General features: G+C 40.6%; 2 protein-coding genes across 5 annotated transcripts; both read right to left on the reverse strand.

The window, feature by feature from the left end:
* Nucleotides 1-148: 148 nt before the first annotated feature.
* Nucleotides 149-4,408, reverse strand: stard14 (START domain containing 14). The gene is made up of 6 exons (XM_079269033.1): nt 4,067-4,408; nt 3,790-3,937; nt 2,697-2,800; nt 2,415-2,532; nt 2,243-2,295; nt 149-969 (listed from the first exon to the last, which is right to left on the reverse strand). Exons 1-6 carry the CDS (start codon nt 4,226-4,228, stop codon nt 763-765), a joined length of 792 nt encoding a protein of 263 aa, XP_079125159.1. The 5' UTR covers nt 4,229-4,408; the 3' UTR covers nt 149-762.
* A 1,201-nt stretch (nt 4,409-5,609) lies between these two features.
* On the reverse strand, nt 5,610-13,079 carry rab41 (RAB41, member RAS oncogene family). 4 transcript variants are annotated; one of them, XM_079268512.1, is made up of 8 exons: nt 12,940-13,079; nt 11,703-11,761; nt 11,345-11,398; nt 10,333-10,438; nt 9,893-10,004; nt 8,824-8,917; nt 7,875-7,941; nt 5,610-7,651 (listed from the first exon to the last, which is right to left on the reverse strand). In XM_079268512.1, exons 1-8 carry the CDS (start codon nt 13,013-13,015, stop codon nt 7,587-7,589), a joined length of 633 nt encoding a protein of 210 aa, XP_079124638.1. In that variant the 5' UTR covers nt 13,016-13,079; the 3' UTR covers nt 5,610-7,586. The 4 variants fall into 4 exon arrangements, with proteins under 4 accessions (XP_079124638.1, XP_079124637.1, XP_079124639.1 ...); XM_079268511.1 differs by lacking the exon at nt 8,824-8,917 and adding an exon at nt 9,336-9,429; XM_079268513.1 differs by lacking the exon at nt 10,333-10,438 and adding an exon at nt 10,957-11,062.
* Nucleotides 13,080-13,564: the final 485 nt, after the last annotated feature.

Raw genomic sequence — 13,564 nt, forward strand, 5'->3', positions numbered from 1 at the left:
ACTCTAATGACTAAATCTAATCAATAAAAACAAGCTCTTCAAAAAAAAAGGATCATTAGCAAATGTGACAGTGACTTGTGTTGCATTTAGCGTAAACACTTCTTTAAACATATTCAAGGCCGATGCCCAGAGTGGCTGCACAAACCCCGGACAGGTTTCACGTTAAGAATGTTTTAACTGCAAAACAGCCATTAAAATGTGATTTAACAGAATCAAAAGTCACTCCGATGCAGAGAAATAACTAATTTCACTTCACTCTACTTTCACCACCGACAGCAACGAGTCAAATCTTCATTCACGGTCACTTGTACAGGCAAAGTGGACGACCACGCTTCATTTCTTCATTTAAAAATTTGCGTGTATTTCACATAGCTGCAACTCAAAAAAGGCCCGAGAGAGGACCCGTTGTAAATGTAGTTCACTACGACACACTCAAACCCTCACACCTACAAGTCTGTACAATTTGTTTTTTTCTTCTTGTTTTTAAGCTCGTCGGCAAACACTGGAGAGATGTTTAGCTGACTTCAACATGGACCGAGGTCCATGCCAATTTGATCTGTGCTCGTTTCCGTCTGCTAAAGTGGCTGTAAACACTTCATGCTCATCCCAAAAGGCACACTGATTTGGATCAATATTCAAGAGCATTCGGGGCAACATCACAGAGAGTCGGAGGTCTCACGTCACATTCAATTTGTCCTCCAATGTCACCCTCTTCCAACTACCCCCCCCCCCCCCCCCCACACACACACACACAGTCACGATTTAGCTGCTGTCCTCGCTGTCCTGAGTGGCCACCTTGGAACTCTCATCCACGTTTTCTAGCGAGTCGGCTCTCTGTATGGACAATTCGCTGGGGTCCATCATGGGCAGGGTGTTCTGCTCCGGGTACAGCCAGGGCTTCTGGTCGGGAGAGTTCTGCCGTTTCCACTCGGAGTAGTTCTGTCCCGCCTTGTGTACACACTTCAACACCTTGAGGGAGAGCGGAGACCACAATCAGAGAGCTGCGGCGCGACAATGACGGTCAATGCCTCACCTTCCTTCTCCGTCAACAGAGCGGGAGATAAAGCGGCTCACACAATACTGCGTAACAGATTATGTGGCAAGCAGATACACAAGTCGACCTATTTACAGCTCTGAAATTATTTTTTTTAAAATCTTAATGGTGGAGTCATATTTTAAACCATGGCTATCTTGCCTTTGCCATTACAGGGACAGACGTTCTGGACTTCAACCGGATGTCAAACTAAACTGCACGTGTGTTTTGCTTCACAAATCTGCAGCGAACGAAAATGCTGCTTTGGTTGTGAATTAGGAACATTTCTGCTTTTGTAGCATTGATATTAAGGTATATATTAATTACAGCCCTGAGAGGCCTCTCCCCAAGTTATCTTTCATCTCCTGGAGGTCTCCTCCCGCACCTAATATCCTCGACTGTGTTGCTCCTTGTTGTGCGAAGGGCCAGATTCATACATGAAGGTGCCAGGGCTCCTACAATGCTGAAAGACCAGGACCGCAAACTGTCTCTTCTTTTAAATCCCACTTCTATTCGAATTGCCTTTCTGTGACTTTTTAAGTTTGTTTATTCTTTGTGTTTTTATAGTATTATTATTATCATGGTTTTGTCTGCTGTGGAGACTGTAAGTCTTTACTGTTTAACTGTCTACAGTATGAGCTGCTCCGTCAGTTTGAATCTCTTGGTCACTTTCTATTCTTATGTCTGCCCTCAGTAGGTCTCTGATCTATAGCTGAAGCTATTTAATCAGCAACTATTCGGACAATATATTCATCATTTTAGGAGTTTTATAAGTAAAATGGACAGGTTTAGCCTTATACATAGAAAGTTAAAATGAAAGGTGTTTCTTTTTAGTAAAAGTCTCTCAACGGCAGCTTCCCACACAAGCGTTTATACACTTTGGTCTAAATATCAATCTGCGGAGGATATGAAGCCTGGAGAACAAGTTCTGCAGAGAGAGAGAGACCAACAGCTCCAGTCGAGATATTCTTTTGTCAGCAGCCTAACCAGGACAGGCCCTTAAATTGTGTTTCTATAGTTACCAGTGTCCTTAAAAACACAATGAACTCTCACTCCCTTCTGCACACACACACACACACACCTATTAATCACCTCATGGACACACGCCCACACAGTGATATAGATCATGTATTTGTAACATGACAGTGCTGCCGTTGACTAGATATTATCAAAACTTTTGTTTGTGTGTGTGTTGCGTGACTGACTTACCCGCGGAGCGAGAACTTGAGAAGCTTGTTTTACCACCCACTTGGGAAGGGAACCTGGAAGAAAAGAAGAGAAAACTTAAAAAAAAAAAAAAAAAAAAAACTGCTCTAAAAATGTTTGGCAGGAATTCTCAAGTTTAAAATAAGTACAGTAGGAGTGTTGGTTGTGGTCGTACCTTTGGGGTCGGCTTGTGAAAGGTATATGAAAGTGCAGCTGTTCGGTCCTGTGGCCTTGATCAAATATCCAGTGATGATGGAGATGGCCCTCACCAGATCACGGCGAGGAGGGTATTTCTGAAATTAATTTAATTATTTTTAATAAGAATAACCTGTTTTAACTACAGACAACTCTGTAGAAAAAATCCAATGCACACAAAACATTAGGTCAATAGGTGTCAGAGAGTTGTAGAAATGGCACGTTTAAAGACAGTGGGGAGAGTGCGGAGGAGGTGGCGTACCGGGTGTTTGACTGAGAAGTTAATGATGATGTACTCGTCCTCCGTCACCTGCCACGAACGCAGAGATACCACATCTCTGTTCTTTATGGGTTTTGTACAAAGCCCTGCAGGGGAAAAAAAGGAAGAGAAAAATCTGGTTATATTGCATTCCTTCATGAACTACTTCTCCGTACACAACCTCAACAAGTGCACCCTTGTTATGACAATAAATACACCGGTTGGACAGGAGGGCGCTTTGGTCTTTGTCCCACGAGGGCTTCAGCAGCTTACGAACGAGTCAACAGAAGAAACAGATTCGGATGAATTTGAAATGGAAGTTAAAAAAAAAAAAAAAGGAGACAGCACCACAATGCACTGAAGGAAAAACAAATCTAGTTGTTTCAGTATGCAAATATGGACAGAAGCGATTGCTGACAGGGAAACAATGGTGGCATTGTTCATGTTGCCCTGTAGCACAGAGTAAAGAACATGACTGACACTAAGATTCTGCCAGAGGAAATCAGATCGACTGAGTCAGTGATCGCCTTTAAGTCCCTTCTTAAAAACACACACATACATACATACATACATACATACATACATACATACATACATACATACATACATACATACATACATACATACATACATACATACATACATACACGCACACATACATACATACACACACGCATATCGGAGAGCCTTTCCTGATTTTAGTTTTAAATGTCCTTTGAACTGTGTTTTATTTCCTTCCTTTTTGTCCACTATATTCTTCTTTATACATCAACATTTGCTTCATGTTTTCTTTTAAACTGATGATTCAGGACTTGACCGTTTTATTCTGCTGCATTTGTAATGTAGATTTTGAAAAGTGCATTATAAATAAACTAAAAAAAGATATTAATATGAAATAAAAACATCCAGAACTTGGTCTTAAAACAAATAAATATCAGCACAGATTTTAAATCACGAACTCTCTCGGAATAGCACTATTCTTCCATGTAAAAATATCAAACTCTAAACATGCACTTTCCCTTTTCAGCGTGTTCAGAGAGAGCGAGCGCGAGAGAGAGCGCGAGAGAGAGCGAGCGAGCGCGAGAGAGAGACTCACATGAGTAGTAGCCCACATCAGCATTAGCAGAGAGCCGGGCAATGTCGTAACTTTCCATCATGGCGGGGTCCCACGTCTTACGGTACGCGCCATCGTGGAGGACGTCGTACATGGAGGCAGCGGATACATCGTTGATTGACATTTGACACTAAAAACACACGCATACATGCAAGTGTTAAAGAAAAAACAACAGGGCATTGCCAAGTTCACGGTCGGAAACCCGGAGACAAGCATGCCATCCTGATACTTCTAAATGTTGGTGTCAAAGTGGACTTACCTTGATCTTGTGGACTTTAGGGCCGTTGTTTCCTTTATTTGCAGGATAGTTTTCGACCCACACCTGCATCCCATTCTTATCGTACTTGTTGGACCAATTGTCCTTTGATAAACACTGCTTCCTGAAGTCAGCAAAGGCCGTCTCGTCGGGTAAAATAGACATATTTAAGTAAAAAAATTAACTTTCTTCTTCCACAAATCTTTCCTCCAAAAAAGAAACCTGACACACAACAGTTGGGCGCGTTTGACCTCGTCGACTCTTGGGAGAGTTTTCTGCGGCTCTGTGCGTCCTGCGAGCCGAATATATGCGAGCTGGTCCCCAATCCAGTTCAGCAGGATTCTTTTCTGCGCACTAAATTCCTGAGTCATACCTCCAGATATCCCTCTCTCTCTGCTGACGTCACAGCCCCTTCCGGAATCCAGGTGTGCTACGCAGGTATCGTAAAGGAAAAAAGGCAAAGTCACTTTTTTTTTTTTTAAACATTGTCATACCGCTTCAGCAGGTCAGCGTTGACAGAGTAAAATATATAAAGCAGTTAATAAAAAAAGAGCAGTGTTGTGTTTAGTTGACACACAAAAGGCCACGGACAGTAGGCTGAACACTGTGGGAGTGGGTGGGTGCGAATTGCTCAGTGTTGATGATTACAGAGAATCATCACGACTGTAAATGTTAAACAATAAAAGTACACGAACGAAAAACAAACACACAATGGTATTTAGAGATACGTGGCTGTTTTTCTGAAATACGAATACTAGTGGTGGAATGTAACTATTTACATTTGAAGTTACTTTGTACTCCTACTTCACTACATTTCAGAGGCACATTTTGAACATTATACCTTTATAAATTGAGTTATGGTACTGGTTATTTCACAGCTCCAGATTTTTAATACAACATATAGAATATGATATATTATTATAGATTAAGTCACACAGCAGAATTTAAAGTAAATGAGCTCCACCTTTACCAGCAACGTGATCTACATATTGAGGAATAAATAGTTATAATCCAGTTTTTAAAGACTAGATTATTCTGAAATGAGCCATTCTGCATGATAAATACTCTTACTTTTGGCACTTCAGTCATATTTTGATGTTAATACAAAAGTAAAAAAAGTACTGCATGACTTTTAAGAGATCTTAGTGTATGAATATTGGCGAGTAGATTCATGAAACCCCAGTTAAGACATTCGTTTTGTTTTCACATGCTTTCTATGTCTTTTGGGCAAAGATGTCCATGAAGAAACTAGCATGTGTGTGTGTGCGTGTACTGCAATCTCACGTTCCTACCTCGCCACACCTTCCTGTTGCTACACTACATGCCTCCGATGTGTTACCCAATAGAGTAGTTTCAGTCTACTTTTGTGACCTGCGATACAACAGGTTTCTCACGTTCAACTGACGTGCTGCAGTTTCGCTTATGGACTGTATGTACAGAGCATGAATGTTTGTGCATCCACAGCATTGTAAATGAGAGAATCGGGAATGTGCTTCAGAAAAGAAAAAGAAAAAAGAAGAGGATCACAGATGTTACATTTTGGTGAAATATCTTTATTTTATTCTATGTGATAGGCCTACACTTGTGTTTCATCTCCTTTTTATACATCACATAGTAATAGAACATTATTCACACAAATGTTGCTAAACACGAGTAGACAGTATATTTCAAATGGACAGACACAATTCAGAATAGCACAAAGCTGAGTATTTAGTCAGTGACAAGTAATAGAAGAGCTGCTCATGTTAAAATGGCCGTTTGATGTAATCGATTACATAATATTTTTAATCCATTTTAAAACGTTGACATTTCAAAACAAGCTCCAGCAAATGAACAGTGTCTTTTGTTGTGCTATGGCTAGTTAGTTGGTTTGTGTTAAACTGTGTGTGTGTGTGTCTGGAGACAGTGCAGCCTTTACCTTTGACTGTAAACTAAGCTACTGTCTACACACACACACACACACACACACAGTGTGTGACAGGAAAAAACGTTACTGGGCCCAAGTGTCGCCTTTAGGTGGCATCTCGGCAGACACGCAATAACACAATAAATAAAAAAAATAAAAAACTTTCAACATGCATGTAAAAATCTGTACTTTTGGTCAAGCATACAATGTTATCTGTATGTCCAAGTAACAAAATAAATAAACACATAAAACCAACAGTCCTACACAGGCGATAGCGCGACAGCAAAGGATACTGCAACTAACTTCTCTGCACTTTTTTCTTTTTTTACAGCGCAGGTGTTAGTAAGCGTTTAGCTGCATCGGAGGACAAACTCTTATCTACCAGCTCTACAAAACAACTAGTGAAGCCATGAACCAGTCAGCAGGCTTCTTTTATAGTTTTACAATATTTGTGGCTTGATTCGGTGCACAACGTTGGTGAACAAACAAGCAAGGCATCTGTGTTCTTATCCATAGAAATCCTGCATGGTGAGCATGCTGCATGTTCTTGCAATAGTGTAATCAACACGACACAAAGTCTCAATGAGATGGTGGGTACATCATAGTGACCAAAGTGACAACTTTCCATCAGCGTGGAACAACTAAACACTGGCTCTTTCATTTATTTATTTATATATATATATATATATATATATATATATGTGTGTGTTTTTAGGGGCATCTTATAAATGAAAACTCCTCCTCAGACATGTTAGTATGCGTGTAGCTAATTGAACAACTTGGGGAAAGACCGTTGCTTTAGTTTGAATGAAGACACAGCTTCAGCTTAGCAGCCAGTCTAGTGAACTTGGGACAGTTTCCCTTTGATGATCTATTACCTCATTGTTTGGTTACGCATCCCTTTTGCACTGTTTTAAATGAGGTCTCAAATAATGTACATTTGGTCTGCTGATGTTGTATTGTATTATTATAATACTGTTGTATTTGGCAGTTTAAAATGTGTCCGGTATAAATAATACCCAAATGAATGACCCTCTTCCATTCGAGCCTAATGTGGTAAAATGACGATTAGCGATGACGTAAATTCACTGGTAAGATCATGTATCTACTTCCTCAGAATAAGACAGTCGAGAAACAATAAGTCATCTGAGAGACAGAATAGTGAAGAGGCAAACTCTCCCGTTTAAAATAAAATAAAAAGTGAAATACGATGGGTACTCAACCTCGCAGTCATTTAAATAATCCCAAGCAGTTTTACTTTACAACAATGACAAGAGTAACAGCACTAAGAATCCGAACTGTGCAATAACTCACGAGCGGTTAGCTATGTCAGTCTGCGGTCCTATAGAATGCCATGCAACTGGATGAAGATCTGATCACATCATTTAACTTATTCCTTGTTTTAAATGTTTACTTTTGAACCATCCCCCCCAGATAATCCGTTTCAATACAGTAATGCACACCCACACGGTTACTCTGAAAAGTCACTGAGTTGAAAAGGGAAATAAAGAGACAGGTCCTCCGACCCCAGTGGCAGTGAGCCGAGGGCGGAGAGAGTGGCCACTGAGAGACAAGCTGTTGGTGGGGAGGAGACAGGCTGGGTGAGGGTGAGGTGTACTAGCATGAGCAGCTGCTCTCGGTGACAGTCATCTCTGGCTGTTTCTCCAGTTTGATGTCGATCACTGAGATAAATGTGTTAAGTAACATCGTCAATGATTCTGCAAATTTCACTTCAGCATTTTCTGCAGCGCTATCTGGCTGCCATCTTCTCGGTGAACACACACGAGTAAACTTGGAGGTGTTTTGTTACCATCTTTTCTATCTTACAGTATTAAAGCAATGGTGGCAATAAGAAGTGCACAATACTGAGGCAATTTCTGTTGAACGCAGCTTTGAAAAGGATACTGTCCTCTTTGCTTTTCTCCGGTGTGCTATCCATCCCAGGCAATGCAGCGGCAACACGGCGGAACAGCTATAAAACAAAGTCAGAAGATTCAACAATTACACACATTTGTTAAAGCTGTAGTACAAGAATAACAAGCTGTCAAATAGGGGCGAGTGATTTGGATAAAAACCTCTAGCACAGTGTATGTGCATATATTATATTGTGACATGGTAAATGTAAAGTTTATAGATAAAATAATCAGTCAGTAATGTCTATTTGTGTCTATTCTGGGGTAATAATCACATTGATGAAAAGAATCCTGTAAATCCCCTTTTTCCCATAATGCAATCTTGCTCAGTCACTTGCTCCATTCCCCACAAAAGGCCAAATACAACCAGCAATATTGAAGGAATAGTTACCTCCGTATAAACAGAAACATCTCTGATGATGGACATATTTCTTTTGCCTCACAATATATAGTTATCACCCACCCCTACTGTCACATGGGCTATATACAGTACAGACAGAAAGTGATCAAAGCAGTCATTTCAATAAGGTATTTCATTGAATAACAGGCACAAGAAGTTAAAGCAGTGACACAACATGTGATTGTAATTGCTGGTTGAGATAACAGCATGAAATCGAAGGTTGCCGTGCTAAACTCCTCCACTGAGCAAACCCATTAACGTCACAGACACATTTAGAAAAGCTGCAGAAGTTTTTAGTGGATCAGACACAAAAAAAGAGGACTTGAGAACAAATACGCACAGTAGCAGTAAACCCGTGCAGACCAAGTGAATATAGAGAAATCTAACAGCAAAGCCTGTGGTGGGGGGAAGACAACCGATACAGGAGGTACTAGGAATACCAAGACAAATCATGATGAGTCACAAGAGGGGGAAAGAAGGCAGAAAGAGTTAAGTGTAGACTTTGAGGGCAGAAACCACCTTGAGAGAGCAGAATCTCTACCTGTTTGACATTGTAGCCAGTCTTTGCGCTGGTTTCAATGAACATGACATTCAGTTCCTTAGCTCTCTGCTCACCCTCCTCCGTGGTGATCTGTCTGCTCAGGTAGAAGTAGAGGGGAGGGGGGTATGGACGAACAGGCAGATATGGAAAGAAACATCGCGAAGAGGACAGTCCAAAAGGAGAGGGAAGAGATGGAGAGAGAGAAACAAAGAACAGCTCAACACAGACTGTTGTTGTTTTTTGGTGAAGAAGAGAGAGAGGTTAGTTTAGTTATAACACGGACAGACAGAGAGGAAGACGAAGGGAGAGAAGTTGCTGAGTAAAGATGAAGCAGCGGGAGAACGACTCCAGAGTTCACTCATTCATTCATCAGCCACACTCTGATCCGTATAACGAACACATGGAGGAGTTGTACATCCCAGGTGGCACAGCTAGGCCTCCCTAACCTAAAGGACATCAGGACTGTCAGGACTACTTGTCAGTATTACAACTTGCTGTTGCTGGACACCAACCTGTTTGACGTTATAGCCCGCCTTGGCACTGGTCTCTATGTACATCACATTGAGTTCACGAGCTTTCCTCTCTGCCGCCTCAACAGAAACTTGCCTGCCATGGTCCCGGGGAGGGAGGGGGAGGGAGTGGTGCGGAGTGTGGTGTTGAGGGGGGGAAAAAAAACACACAAAAAAATAAATAAAATCAAAATGACATGGAGAGAATAGAGCAGGAAAGGAAACAAAAAAAAGTAAAGAAAAGAAAAAAGGCAGAACAGAAATGTAATAAAATCATAAGAAATAATAAAAGAAAACACAAATAAAGTCACTAAAATCACTCATAAAAAAGGCTGGAGTATGTAAAATGCCATGGGATGATTAAAGTCAAAACTGTATGGGATGCACTGAAGGGAAGAAACGTGGGATTCCAGGCTTTGGCAGTTTATACACTAAAATATTTAATGCTTTGAATTTTCTAATTGTAGTAAAAATATAAAAGCGCAGTCTATTTATCAGCCACTGTAACTAGAATAAGAAAAATAATTACAATCTTTCACACATCTCACACAACCATGTACCTTTTGTCCGCCAAGTCTGTTTTGTTCCCAACAAGCATGATAATGACATCACTTCCTCTCTCTGTTCTAACATCATCAATCCACTTTGAGGTTTGCTGGAATGAATTAAGATCTGTGGATGAAAAAACAACACAGAATTACTGTACACACATTGACCACATGCTACCCTGAATGACATACAACATTTGGTATTTTAGCTGTAGTTAAAAGTGTGCTCAAGCAGGTGTTATTCTTCATTGAAAATGCAGCGCATTTTATGTAAGAAAAGCTTGTAAAGTAGTCGTGTTAGTCAGAAAAAGTATTAAGAGGAGAAGCTTGAAGAAGGAAAATAAACTAAAAGGTTATTAGCAGAAGTACATAAAGTAGCAACTATGCCAAGATAGCTTCCTTCCGACTGCTCTAGGCCCCTACAGAAAGGTTAGAGTACAGCCCTGACTCACTGGTGATGTCATAAACAACCACGGCAATGGTAGAGTCACGGATGTAGCTGGGAATTAGGCTACGAAAACGCTCCTGTCCAGCAGTGTCCCAAAGCTGGAGCCGGACCTGAGGATTGGAACGGAGGGGGAAGAAAAGGACAAGGAGATGAAGAGGGGGGGAAGGCAGAACAAGAAAGAGACGAGGACAGTCATAAAAAGGAACTGCAAGCCAAGCAACAGAGATGGAAATGGCCTTTAAATGGAGGAACGGGGAGAATCATCCAAATGCAGAAGGGTCAGAGATGACCAGCGTTATGCTGACAAGACATGTAAAAGTACGCCCTGGTGAATCGTTAATAGGCTGTTTCAGAGGATCTCTGCCCATGAGGCGACGTCGGGAGACATTTTTTATTATTCCTTCAAATCAGCCTCATATGTAAAGCATTTAGGAAGCATACACCCCACTGCACAGTGCTGGAGAAATGCATTAGTATCACTGTGGCTGATGCAAACACTCTGGCATATACTCTCATCATGCTGTCCAGTGGGATTTTCCCGGCTAGTAAATGCTTTTAATTTTAATTGTTTTGCCCTTCCACATTCTATGCGAAGGACAAGGAAGTGAGGCAAGGCCATGATACCTACTGGCTATGTCATAAACCACCACAGCAGCGGCTGAGTCGCGGATGTAACTGGGGATGAGGCTGCGGAAACGCTCCTGTCCGGCTGTATCCCAGAGCTGCAGCCGAATCTGTGGCCAGCCGTGAAATGAATGTGGGAAGGGAGGGGGGAGGAGGAGGGGCATTTCATGACCCAGCCAGGGGATGGAAGGAAAACAAAAACTTCAAATAACGATGGAGGCTAGAAACATGATCGCATGCCGAAACAAAATGAATAGTAAAATCTAGGATAATGTGAAAACAATGTGAAATGGTGAAAGGGAAATAAATGGTGGCTATTACATAAAAAGCATGCTTTAAGCTTTTCTATGCCAATGAGAATGATGAATTACAATAAAATATACAGGGCTTACCGTACGATCTTCTAGGTACATGGTTTTTGACAAAAAGTCAATGCCAATTGTTGCCTGTAAGACAATCACTGCATTAAAACATTGTTACGGGCACAATACTTGATTATGCACGACATCTCTATCAAAGAAAAATTATCATCTAAAATCATTAACAATGGCTCTGTTCAAGTCATTATGCACACTAGCAAAGGATCTGGAAGATCAACAGTCATGATTAATGTATGTTATTGATTACACTTGTGCTGAACAAGTCATATGACAAATGTCTCTTGGAACAAGCCACATATTTATTGTGAATATAATCAATCCGTGCCTTGGCACACAAATTCTGAATCAGTGTGTAACATCTGTTTTTTACCTGATAAGTGTTGTCGAAACTGTCATACATAAACCTGGTGATGAGGGAGGTTTTCCCAACTGAAAAACACAGAAACAGACACGTTAATACTTGATCCTGGTCATCAAAGATCATCTACAAGACCAACAACCCTCAAGTTAAGATTAAATACCTAATTACAGCCATTCTAATTTTGCATAATATGAAGGAGAAAATATAAATCAATGCATCCGTGACAACACATGGTGAGTAAACAGCTATAATCGTTGACGCTATGTGGACTGCTGAACCCACACGCTGAGGTGGCAATATGGGTGGAGCCACAACATTTTGAGGAATAAAAATAGCTTGACTTGTTATGTTTGTTTCGTGATGAGAGATATGTCACTGCCATGTTTGACAATCAACCATATAATATAATAACGTATCGTTATAACAATGTCAGTATTAAAGCTGTCGTTAAATGGTAAAAGGCCGACTGGTCTGGACCCACTGGCCGACGTGGCTCTGCCGTAAAAAAAGAAAGAAAAGCTAACAGCTAAGTTAGCATTAGTGAGTTGAAAAGCAGCTACAATGACAGATACACGGATGAATTTAGATACGCTAATTCCCTTGATGTATGCAGAGTCTCATGTTTAAAGGCAACGATTGTGAAAGTCCCGAAAGCCACATTGGGGGTTTCAATTAAAGTATTGTCTGCTTTAGTGAACGTTAGCGAATGATACTGATGGAAGTATTTCAACCTAGCACAGCTAACGTCAACTGCTAGCCTTTAGCCAAAAGTTGTTAGCCAGCTACCGTTAGATGATGCTGATGAAGACTGTAACGACAGTGTCCCGTACTCTAAATCAGGCAACAAACCAATACGTAGGTAAGTCATAGAACGGTCATGTTACGAAACGGTAACGACATTTAATGACGTTAAAGACCGCGATGTTTTGGCTAGCTCACAGATTCAGCGTTAGCTAGCCATACAATGACATCATCGCGAGTGAGGAGAAAACGTTATATCCATTCATATTTTCGTCATCGTACTCTCTATTGAACAATAAAATATTAACGTGTCGCTTTGTATCATCACTAGCCGGTTCACGACCGGTGGATAACTTTATCCTGCTAGCCAGCAGCAAACTAGCAGGAAGAGCTAACTTAGCTAGCTAGCTAGCTAACGCTACGAGAATCTTAGCTACTTCTTCTAAAATAATCCCTACATCCGACCAAATTATCACTCGGTTCGAGTTCGCCGTGTCGTTCTTACCACTCTGTTCGCCCAGAAAGACGAGCTTGAACTTTCGTAGAGGGTTGCCAAACTCGCCGCCGGTCGAGGTTGACATTTTGTTCTAAAAAATAAACTGCTAACTGTTAGCTGACTTTGGCTAATGATGTGATGTCTAGACCGGAGAGGAGCGAATAGTGTATATTCATCCGGCTCCAGCTCGCGCTATTGTTTTCTTAATCGTAAAGTGAAACAGCGCCACCAAGAGGCCGCTGTTGGGATACAACAATGGCAACGTAATGGTTACTGCATGTCCATATTTATATTAGGATACATTATTGTTTTATGTCGCGAACAAAGTGTTTTTAATTCAATAATATTAATGATTTATTTTTAATAATTTATTTAAAATTCAATATTATTGTATTTCATTGTGTATACTGTGAATTTTTTTATATTTAATATTTTTTACTCTGTTATTTTTATTGTAAATATTGTGCATTTTTATACTCAACATTTGGTTTTTTTACTCTGTTATTTTGATTGCTTACCTGTATCATAATGCTGCTGTAGCAAACAAATTTCCCCTTGCGGGATTAATAGGCTATCTATCTATCTATCTATCTATCTATCTATCTATCTATCTATCTATCTATCTATCTATCTA

The sequence above is a fragment of the Melanostigma gelatinosum genome (genome assembly GCF_949748355.1).
Source record: "Melanostigma gelatinosum genome assembly, chromosome: 5".
Lineage (NCBI taxonomy): Eukaryota > Metazoa > Chordata > Actinopteri > Perciformes > Zoarcidae > Melanostigma > Melanostigma gelatinosum.

Coding starts and splice junctions, on each gene's coding strand:
- rab41 (XM_079268512.1), bottom strand. CDS start 13,015: ATGTCAACCTCGACCGGCGGCGAGTTTGGCAACCCTCTACGAAAGTTC. Junction 10,439..11,344: donor TGTACCTAGAAGATCGTACG/GTAAGCCCTGTA, acceptor TCCAATCCTCAG/GTCCGGCTCCAGCTTTGGGA. Junction 10,005..10,332: donor GGTTGTTTATGACATCACCA/GTGAGTCAGGGC, acceptor TTTCATCCACAG/ATCTTAATTCATTCCAGCAA.
- stard14 (XM_079269033.1), bottom strand. CDS start 4,228: ATGTCTATTTTACCCGACGAGACGGCCTTTGCTGACTTCAGGAAGCAG. Junction 2,533..2,696: donor ACTTCTCAGTCAAACACCCG/GTACGCCACCTC, acceptor AATTAATTTCAG/AAATACCCTCCTCGCCGTGA. Junction 970..2,242: donor CTCAAGTTCTCGCTCCGCGG/GTAAGTCAGTCA, acceptor CTCTCCCTCAAG/GTGTTGAAGTGTGTACACAA.